The sequence below is a fragment of the Fukomys damarensis genome, unplaced genomic scaffold, assembly GCF_012274545.1.
Source record: "Fukomys damarensis isolate Sample0158 unplaced genomic scaffold, DMR_v1.0_HiC HiC_scaffold_38, whole genome shotgun sequence".
NCBI lineage: Eukaryota > Metazoa > Chordata > Mammalia > Rodentia > Bathyergidae > Fukomys > Fukomys damarensis.
The window spans coordinates 11,981,134-11,992,302 of record NW_022900950.1 but is presented as its reverse complement, the minus strand read 5'-3'; the positions used below and the strand labels follow the sequence as shown (position 1 = coordinate 11,992,302).

The following is an 11,169-nucleotide window of genomic DNA, read 5'->3' as shown; positions in this document are numbered from 1 at the left end:
TTTTTATCTATATCATCTATAGGCATTAAGAATTATACTTCTAGTTAGTAGCCGGGCCTGGTGGCGCACGCCTGTAATCCCAGCCCTCAAGAGGCTGAGGCAGGAGGATCGCTGTGAGTTTGAGACCAGCCTGGGCTACAGTGAGTTCCTTCCAGGTCAGTCTCAACTACATAGTGAGACCCTGTCTCAAAAAAACAAAGAAAGAAACAAAAAAATCCATGTTTGATTTAACATATAAATGCCAAAAAAAATTTTTGGCGGCTCTGAGAATCAAACCCAGGACCTTCTGAGACTGGAGGATCTCCACAAGTTCAAGGCTAGCCTGGGCTACATAGTGAGAGACCTCGTCTCTAGCAACATTAAAAATTAAAAATAAAATACAGCCTTGTACAAAATAATCATTCACTCTACCTCTACCACTAAGCTAAATCCCCAGACACTAAATGTGAAGTTTTAAAAAAATTTTTTGTTTTGTTTGTTTGTTTGTGTTCTTTTGAGACAAGGCCACCCTTGAGCTCATTATATAGCCCAGGCTGGCCTCAAACTTGCAGCAGTTCTCCTGCCTCAGCCTCCCAAGTACTGGGATTACAAGCATGTGCCACCATGCCTGGCTACTAAATGCAAGTTTAAATTTTAGATAAAAAAAGTTTTTTTTTTGTATCAGGAATCAAACTCACGGTCTAAGAGCTTGCCAGCCAGGCTCTGTGCCACTGAGCTACATCCCTGGACCTAATTCTTTTTTTTTTAGATATAAATTTACAATGTATAAAATAAAATAAAATGTATAAATAAATAAATTTATAATATACTTAATTTACTTTTTGGCAAAACAGCCATTTCTACTTAATTCTGTAGAGGAGTCCATACCATAAATAGTTTTGTTTTGCTAATCTGGGTCTCCTTTGGCTGTCAGAATTGTTTAGTGCTTTGGTCTTACCCTTTTCTCACACTGGACAGGCTGCATTAGCATTTAGCAAGTCAGACCCAGAAAATGTCCAGTGGAATAACTACCCTTTCTGGTGATACTGCAGCCCCTTAAGCTAAAATCGCTCCGTTTTAGAAGACTCCAGGTTCATTGAGGCTAAATACTTTTTAAAGACTTAATTATTGAAAAGGGTTCTGCTTCAGTAGCGAAGGTAACTGTGTTGTAACTTGTCCTAGTGCCTCTCCGACGTCGGATGTCAACTAACAAAGTCCCCGGGCCACCTGGGTCCACAACGATCTACTACCTGCTGGTCGGAGTCACCATGGGCACTGGAGGCTATTACGTGAGTGATCGGATAACCACAGCGCTCTGGATTCCTATCTTTTACAGTAGGACCTGAGATTAATTAAATGTGCAACAAAGAAATTGGTTTGTGTCACTAAGCGTACACATTTGAAAATGACCTTTCTAATCTGTGGGTTTCATAAGAATATATGAACTAGACTGAAGATTTTCTTTCTTTCTTTTTTTCTTATTTTTTTGGTTTTTTGAGACAGGGTCTCACTATGTAGTCAAGACTGACCTGGAATTCACTATGTAGCCCAGGCTGGTCTCTAACTGCAGCGATCCTCCTGCCTCAGCTTCCTGAGTGCTGGGATTACAGGCGTGAGCCACCATGCCCGGCTCTTGAAGATTTTCTAAGTAGAAAATCAATGTTTCTTAATACTGCTAACATGGATGGCTTTCAGTAAAGATGATGTTGTTTAAAAAAAAGAGGAGAAAGTAGAGAAAATTCCAACATCTCCTCCTCCTGTTCATACCTTGCTTTACCGTGGTACATTTTCTTACAAGTATGAGTCAGTGTTGATACACAGTCATTAATTAAAGGCCAAGACTATGCAGGGGGTCACTTGTACCACAGATCTATGGGTTTTGACAAATACATAGTGAGCGGTGCCACCTGCGCCAGACAGGGCGCTTTCGCTTCCGTAAGAATCCACAGTGTTCTCTTTATCATTACTTGCCTCCTTCTCAGTCTTTTTATTCTTTTCATAGTTTTTTTTGGGGGGTGGGTGTCTCATACTTTAACACAGTTTAATTATTTTTAAAAAGTCATAGATTTTTTTTAAAAGTTCACATAATAACGTTAAGGGTAGCCGGGCATGGTGGTGCACACCTGTAATCCCAGCACTCAGGAGGCTGAGGCAGGAGGATCGCTGTGAGTTCGAGATCAGCCTGGGCTACATAGTGAGTTCCAGGTCAGTCTCAACTACATAGTGAGACCCTGTCTCAAAAAAACCAAAAAACCAATCCAAACAAAAACAACGTTCCCACTGCCCGCCAGAGCCTTTGCTGTGCTTCTCAGGGGTGAAGCCCAGGGCTCACGGTTGCCCCTATGTGCTAGGCCCTGAGCTTTGGTCTCAGACATTGGAAATCCTCATTTCTGACACTCAGACACTTTCAGAAGGAATTACAGAATGTGCATTGCAGATTCCCCTTCCCTTCTAGGTCCTGCGCTAAAATAATTCTGTATTAGATTTTTGTGAATCGACCTCACAGATCCTTAGTAGCTGCGAGCAGCTGTTTTATTTCGAAGTAAAATCTTCTACTCTCAGGGACCAGTGGAAATAGGGAGAGGTGCAGGTCACTTCAATTTGCTGAGGGTCTGTGTGTATACATTAAAAACACAGGGGCCAAGGATTTAGCTCAGTGGTTCTGCCACCTGCCTCACAAGCGCAAGGTCCTGAGTTTGATCCCCGGTATCAAAACAAAAAACAAACAAACAAAAAACCCATAGCACCAGACGGGTTATAAAAATCCCGATACATTTTAAATACTTATAAGTAACAAATATATGCTATCACTTGTACATAGCTTCCATGGTCTAAATCCAGACCCTTCTGGTAGGCCTTTTTTTGGTTTTATGAGACAGGCCCTTGCTATGTATTTCAGATTGGCCTTGAACTCCCCGTGTAGGCCAGGCTGGTCTTGATCTCATGGTGATCCTCCTGCCTCAGCCTCCATACCCAGCAGGTTTTCATTTTTAAATATCCTTGTCTAATCGAGGCCAAAGAAGACCACTATAATATGAAATAAAAGGAAGCTTTCACCTTCTGTCTGCAATTAAGAGAGCTTTCCGCCTCATGTTTTTCAAGCAACCTGCAGTCAGGTCAGATTATTGCTTTGTGTGACAAACCCTAGCTTACCTGAGAAATCTTCATTAGGGTCTAGCGAAATGCCATCTTGGAAGAGTTTTGTAAACTTTTTTATTATGACCACATTGACATACACGTGTAGCTCTTCATTCCCCAAATTAATAAATTAAGTTTATTGGTACATTTTAGGTATGCAGTACAGTTACATTCATCAATGGGATCTTGTTCCTTTACATGATGTATCTTGGTTCTTATTTTTCCCCAATCCCCAGCCCTCCCTTCACCCCCTCCACCCTTCCCTATTTACAAAGACATTGTTGCCATGTTTTACCTTTTCACATATTTTTTCTTTTCCCTTTTTACCTTTCCCACAATTACCCTCCCACTTCCTCTACTCTTTTAGATCTTTTCTTCCTACTACACAATATCAATTATACATTTTGATCCTTATTTACACTTTTAGTTTTTCACACCAGAGAAACTATCCAGTATTTACATGTGTGTCTTATTTATTTCACTTAAGAGTATGGCCTCAATGTGCATCCACTTAGCTATAAATATCTCTAGATTCTTGTTCTTTATGGCTGAGTAGTACTCCATTTTATAAAAAAAAACAAACAAAAAAACCCCCACATCTTCTTTATCCAGTCTCCAGTTGATGGGCAATTGGGCTGTTTCCAAGTGTTAGCTATTACAAACTGTGCCGCTATAAACATAAATGTTCATATATCACTGTGATATGATTCTTTTAACTCTTTTGGGAAGATACCCAGCAGAGGGATGGCTGGGTCAAATGGAACCTCTAGTCCCAGCTCTTCGAGGTATCTCCATATTGATTCCCATAGTGGTTGCACCAGTCTGCACTCCCACCAACAATGGAGAAGGGTTCCTTTCTCCCCACAACCCCGCCAACATTTGTTATTAGTTGATTTCTTTTTCTTTTTTGGTACCAGGGATCGAACTCTGGTCCTTGCACTTGCAAGGCAGGCGGCAGAACCACTGAGCTACATCCCCTTCCCCTGAATGCTTGTATTTAATTCCATGCAATTCTATCAAGTCTACCTCAGGTACAAGTATTTACTGCAACTATCAAAGACAGGGGACAGTCCCATTGGCACAAACATCCTTTGTGCTGCCCTTCTACCTTTAAATTTTTTTCTGAATTAGTTTTTTAACTTTTATTTATTTATTTGTTACTATATGTTTGTGGTAATTGATGTGCTGCCCTTTTATATGTGCACCCACTTTCCTCCGTCTTTCCTTTCTTTTCTCCTGACCCCTGGCAATCTCTTCTCCACGTCTGTATTTTTGTCATTTCAAGACCATTCAGAAGTGGAAGCACAGGTATGTGACCTTTTGAAGTTGGCCTTTTTTTTTTGGTACGGGCGATCGAACGCAGAACCTTGTACTTGCAAGGCAGGCGCGGTGCCACTGAGCTTCGTTCCTGGCCTGAGGTTGGCCTTTTTTCAACTCAGCACAATTACCTGGAGATGCGCTGAAAGTGCTGCCTGTATCCGCTGTGCTTTCCTTTTTATTGCGGAGTCGTATTTCACACTACTGGTTGGTGTACCGTTCATCCATTGCAGACCATCTGAGCTGATCCCAGTTATTTGGCTGTTATGAAAGAGGTCACCGTGAAAATCTGTGCGTAGGTTTTTGTGTGAACCTGGGTTTACATTTCTTTGGGATAAGTGCTGAAGGATATTTATAAATTCCTGTCAGGATATTTTGATTCTAGTGATTTATTGTTTTCTTCTCTATCTTTGTATTTATAGTACATATTTTCAGTTGTCTTTGACACCCACTTGAGCACTTTTCTTTCCTTTTTTTTTTTTTTTTTTTTGTACCTGGGATCAAACTCAAGACCTTGTGCTTGTGAGGCAGGTGCAATGCCATTGAGCTAAAATCTCCGGGCCGTTTATTTCCTTTTTTTAAAGCAGTTGCTGAATGACAAAAGTTTCCAAAGAGGAAGTTAAAAAATTCATGCTGTACATTGATTTCTATTCTTTGCTGGCATTGGGGTTATAATTTAAACTTACAATGATGAATATATGAACCACTGTATATAACTTTGAACTTGGCTTGGTGAAACTTAGGGAGCTCAAGAAATATAGCTAACAGGACCGGGGATGTAGCTCAGTGGTTCTGCTACCTGCCTTGCAAGCACAAGGACCTGAGTTCCACCCCCAGTTAAAAAAAAAAGAAAAAGAAATAAAGCTAAGCACACGTGTGTTTTTTGTGTGTTTGTTTATTTGTTTCAGACTTACAAGGCACTTACATCAGACCAAGCCAAGCACACAGAACATGTAAGACATTTTAAAGAAAAAACAAAAGCAGAGTTACAGCCACTTCAAGGTAAAGTAAACTTCTCAATTATTTAATTCATTTTCAAGGCACTAAATTCCCATCACCTTAGTCTAGCAAGGAGCACTCTCTGGTTTTGCCTTCATTACTAACACAGTCCAGAATGGCCCTGGGTAGAACTTCAAGGAGGAAAAGCAAACAAAACCTAAAGATCAGTGTTACACGTTTTGAATGAGTGCATTAGATAAATGAACACATTTTACTTTTATCCTGCTGACCAGTGGTTTAACTTCTTTGTATGGAAATAATTGTTCTTCCCCTACTCAGGCATCTGTTCATGCAGGCATAGTTTTAGTAACTGTGTCTCTCTCAGCAGCTTGGCCTTTTATTTCCCTAATTTTTTTTAAAAAATCATAAAAAGAATTTTTGTGTCAGTTTTGGCTAAGACCACCCTATGTCTTTGCTCCGAGTACACTTGGAATTAGTAGAATCAAGAACCAAGACGGATTATACAAAGGTGCAAATTTCCAATAATGAATGTCATTATATTACACCTTAAATAATGTACCAATAAAATTGGTACATTACAGGCATGGTGGCACACGCCTGTAATCCCAGCACTCGGGAGGCTGAGGCAGGAGGATTGCTGTGAGTTCGAGACCAGCCTGAGCTACATAGTGAGTTCCAGGTCAGTCTCAACTACATAGTGAAACCCTGTCTCAAAAAACCAAAAAAGAAAAAAAAAGAAACAATAACCATAGCTAGTGGGTATGATCATGAGCTGTCTGTACGACTAACAGCACAGCATTGGCCGCACTCGGTTGGTTTGCTGGCCACACGCACTCAGTTCCCCATCACAGCAGCCCGCCGAGGCAGGTATTACGTGCGCTCCTGTTTCACAGATGACAACACTGAAGGTGGGAGCGGACTGGTGATTTCCTCAGATCATCAGTTAGTAACTTGATGACTCTTCCGCGCTGACTCACATGGAAGGTTGAATAAGGTGGCTGTTTCCACTTAGTATTTGTTTAAGTAAGATGTGCAAAAGTAAGATTGAACTCAGGACCTTGCACTTGCCAGGCAGACGTGGCACTACTGAGCTACATCCCTGGCACCCCCCGAAAATTTTAAGTTCAAAACAGTTTACAGGGGGGAAAATAAATAAATAAATAAATGGAAGTAAGAATGACGCAAAAAAAAAAGTTTATAGGAAAGCAGATCTCCCAATTTGCCTCCCCAGAGCCAACTGATAGCAGACGGGGCACAGAGTTCTTTCCGTTGCTGTCACTTGACGGTCTTCCTGCAGAGAAGCCGTGCCCAGTCAGTGCACGCAGATCTGGGTGGCTTTTTGGAAAGATTTCACGGTGCTCCATTGCATTCCCATGCTAACCGGGCTCGGTCTTCAAGGTGAGAAAGAGAGTGTCGCAGACGCCGAGAAAGCCAGCTCCGAAGCTCTGGTCGTCCCTCCCGGCCTGAAAGCTGAGGTGGTGGCTGCTGCAGACCTCCCAGGGGCAGCAGCGGGGGTCATAGAAGAGGCCTCGGCCCCAGCCACTGGGGAGACCGCGGAGGTCACGGATGCAACTCGGGAGGAAGCTGGGGGCTTCAGCAACCAGCCCGGTACCAGGGAGAGCCAGAGCCCTGAGGAACCCACCGGGCTAGGAGATTCTGTCCGGGAACCTGAACCCCCTGCTGGGCCAGATGCACAGCAAGAAGCTGATGGTTCTTGTTCCGAGGCCACCTCGCCTCAAGGCTGATCCGCAGCTGGTACCAGTACCGGTTCAATGAAAATGCCAGGGGGTGTCTCACAGCGCTTTTGTATTTTTAGTCATCTTAGTTTTAATTTTTTTTTGGTACCAGCAATCGAACTCATGACCTTGCACTTGCAAGGCAGGTGCAGTGCCACTGAGCGAAATCCCTGGCAGATCTTAGTTCTTAAAAAAGACTTCCTAGCTGGGGATTTAGCTCAGTGGTTCCGCTGCTTGCCTTGGAAGCACTAGAACATGAGTTTAATCCCCGGTACCAAAAATACTTCTGGTTTTGTTTGGTGGTTTTTTGGTGTTTTTTTTTGGTACCGGGGATTGAACTCAGGCCCTTGTGCTTGTAAGGCCAGTGGTGGAGCCACTGAGCCAAATCCCCAGCCCTAAAAAAAGACTTCCTTATAGAAAACTTTAATGTCCCCTGAAGATTTTTAGTGTGCACTGATAGATTTTTGGATTGAGAGATTTGAGAATTTTATATGTCTTACTTTTTTACTTGCTAAATTCAGACTATGATATTGCAGTGAGGGGCTTAAATAGTTTCCCCTTTGAATTGAGATTTTCATTGTAGGAATTACCTTTACCACCTGTATTCACATTAATTTTGCACTGTCTTTACCTTACTTTATTATATTGTTGTAGGTCTGGATTATTGAGTTTAGCTTGAACTCACTAAATAAAATTAGAAAATCTTTAGTGTTTCTGTTTTACTTATTCATTTATGCACAGTATTGAGATTAAACCCAAGGGCTTCCTACCACTGACCTATCTTCAGTATCTTATTTTTTTTTTTTTGGTACTGGGGATCAAACTCGGGTCCTTGCACTTGCAAGGCAGGCGGCAGAACCTCTGAGCTAAATCCCCGGCCCTCCAATATTTTTTTTTTTTTTGACACAGTCTCACTAAGTTGCCCAGGCTGACCTCAAACTTTAGACCCTCCTGTTTCAGCCACCTGAGTAGCTGATGTTACAGACATGTATCATGGAGCCAGGCTTACACTAATATTTATGTGTACTGTAATTACATTAGCAACACATGATGAAATTAAGCTTTGATAATAGTATTGAAGAAAGAACACATCTGTGGAGAATTCTGTGTACAACAATCTATACATCCCTTTCCCATTTATATTACCTCAGCTACTTTCTGGTTCAGTTCAAACATTTATGAAGAATTTTACATCTGGATGCATTCATTCCACAAATATTAACCAAGTACCTACTGGCACTGTTTGAAGCTCTCCTCAGCTTCTAATTAGATAATAAACAAGATAACTAAGAAAACCGTTATCAATGTTAGGTACAAATAGTGCTAAGGATAAAAGTGATGGAAATAAATGGATTCTGAGAAGCTGGCAGATGTGGAAGTTGTATTTTGTTTGTTTGTTTGTTTATTTGTTTGTTTGAGACAGGGTCTCACTGTGAAGTTGAGACTGACCTGGAACTCACTATGTAGCCCAGGCTGGTCTCGAACTCACAGTGATCCTCCTGCCTCAGCCTCCCGAGTGCTGGGATTATAGGCGTGCGCCACCGTGACTCGCTTTGGAAGTTGTATTTTAACGGGGTGCCCAGAATAAGCTTTCTGAAGGTGTCTTTCGAGTGACATCCAGAGGACAGGAGGACCTTGGAGGGGAGATCGCTCCAGGTGAGGGCATGGAGCACGAAGGCTCTGGAGCAAGAGGGTGTTGGGAGTGGGAGGTGTGCAGTGTGGCTAAGGCAGAGTGAAGAAAGGACGCAGCGGGATGTGACCTCAGGGAGAAAGGAGAGGGTAGGTGGGGGCAGCCTAGGCTGTGAGGAGCTGCAGATATCTGAGACTGGAGCTGGCATTTGGGCTGAGCTGGTCAGCCGTGAGGATGCTGCCACAGCTCTGCCCAGGTCCCCCACCCAGTGCCTGGCGCCTTCACCCCAGCTCCTGTGAGCTTGGCACCCAGCACGCCCCCAGTGTCCCCTCAGCTCCTACTACAGCTGGGCCTTAGGGCCACAGCAGGCCGGCTGTGTGCAGGGGAGCCAAGCTCAGGTCTCCCCAAGCATCAGGTTGAACCAGGTCTCCAGCACGTCCCCACACCGTCCCGAGAGCGTGGCTCCAATACCTCACTTGCCCCCTACAATGATCGGTATTAGATGTGGCCCTGGGAAGCAGGCTCTGGGGAGCAGGATTCTGGAGCGATGTGATTACAAAGATTTTGTTTTCACCCGTGGTGGTGAACTGAGGCAAGATACAGGAAAGACGATACAGCAGCTGGTTTAACACCCAGGGTTCGAGGCAGTAACTAAACACTCAGCCAAGACTCTGCCCACAGGATGGGACTTGTGTGTTTTGTTCGGAGGTGCTGGGGACGAAACCCAGGGCCCCACACGTGCTAGGCAAGCACTTTACCGTTCAGCTGTACCCCAGCCTCCTTGTGTTTGGGTCTAATTTGTTTTCATGTCGTCTGCAAGAGATCCCAAAGTCTGAGAACACTGTGTGGCACCTGACTGAGCGAAAGTGACTCCATGCTGGTCTGCTAATAGGCCAGAGACTGTGCTGCCCCTCTCCTTATCAAGCAGGAAAGAGCTGCTCAAACTACCAACAAACCTTCATATGCTAATTGCTAGGGACTAACAGTATGACAAAAGGTGACCATAAAACATTTCCTGCATAAGATAAGCAGTGTATTTGTAGTTCTGTGAATGCCCTGACTTTTTGTTTAGAAAAACCGTATAAAAAGGACCTCAGCCCCTAGCTAGTGCCTCTCTGAGCTACTTGGTTCTGAGCGTGCCGTCTGGCCGGACTAATAAAGGTCTATTTACCAACAAGCCCGGTGTGTTCCTTCCTGGGTGATTCTCCCTGCTCGTCAAGCTCCTGGAGCAATCGCTGAGCTATAGGTCCCAGCATCGTGGAGGCCCTTTGGGCTGTTCAATGCTCCCGGAAGTAAGGCCCTGGGTCTTGCGTCCGGGGCCCTCCATAGGCTATGTGTGAGGAGTCGGGGACGCTGGCGCGAACTGCTCCCCAGTCCCGCTCCCCAGGCCTCTGGAGAACACAGGTGCCTTCCCCGCCCCTGCTGGGGTCAGATGCTTCCGCACGGCCAACAACAGCAGCCTTTCTGACTCAGCCCTGAGAACGGCCGTCTACAGCCACTGTTTTGGTTTGTTCTCTGCAGGCTTTGCTCATAATTACAGGATGAGTCACCACGATTGTAGGTGTTTATTCAGCCGCAGAAAAAAGGATACTTCCTCTTGTAAATATATCTATCTATCTATATATATATATATGTACACACACACACACACCAAACCCTTAAATGTAGTCTCTTTTAATGTTTTATTGTGGAAAATTTCAAACCACAGCAGATTAATATGATAAATCTTTGGGCTGGGGATTTAGCTCAGTGGTTCTGGCGACTGCCTTGCAAAGTTCGATCTCCAGTACCAAAATAAATAAATAAATCTTCAAGGGTCCTACATTTATTTTCCAGATCTTGGTCACACTCCCCCCCAAGACCTTCTGCCCCACCGGTGAGCCTGCAGACTGTACAAATCTGGGAAATACGTGGATGTAAAATAATGATAATAATTTGTTGATATTACTGTCTCCCTTGGCAGTGATCACATTTCCTTAACTGCTTCAGAAGGAATTTTTTCCCTCCCCTTGAACTCAGGACTTTGGGCTGGCGGGGCAGGCTTGGCACCACTGAGCTAAGTCCCGGCCCCTCCCCTCATTTTGTTTTCCAAATTGGAATCCAATTAAAGTCTACCAATTACAATTGATCAGTATGTCTCCCTGCCCCCCAATATGGGGGACCTTTGCACTGAAACTGGTCCCCAGCGCTTTATTTTTTGGTTTAAGTCAAGGTTTCACTAAAACTGGCCAGACTGAGCTCAAATCTGCAATCCTGTCTCAGCTTCCGGGAGTGCTGGGGTTATAGGTATGCACTGTCATGGCTGGATGGCCATGTGTCCCTTAGTCCCTCTGCTCTATATGTTGCCCCCCCCATATCTCTTCTGCTTTTCTTTGCAATTTGTTTTTTATTTTGTTTTGTTTTGGTACC

General features: G+C 43.8%; 1 protein-coding gene across 1 annotated transcript; it reads left to right on the top strand.

Annotated features, from left to right (window-relative positions):
- The first annotated feature begins 328 nt into the window (after nt 1–328).
- On the top strand, nt 329–7,373 carry Mgarp (mitochondria localized glutamic acid rich protein). The gene is made up of 4 exons (XM_010637697.1): nt 329–334; nt 1,162–1,268; nt 5,343–5,436; nt 6,793–7,373. Coding segments are annotated over exons 1-4 (549 nt in total). The 5' UTR covers nt 329–333; the 3' UTR covers nt 7,140–7,373.
- The last annotated feature ends 3,796 nt before the right edge of the window (nt 7,374–11,169 follow it).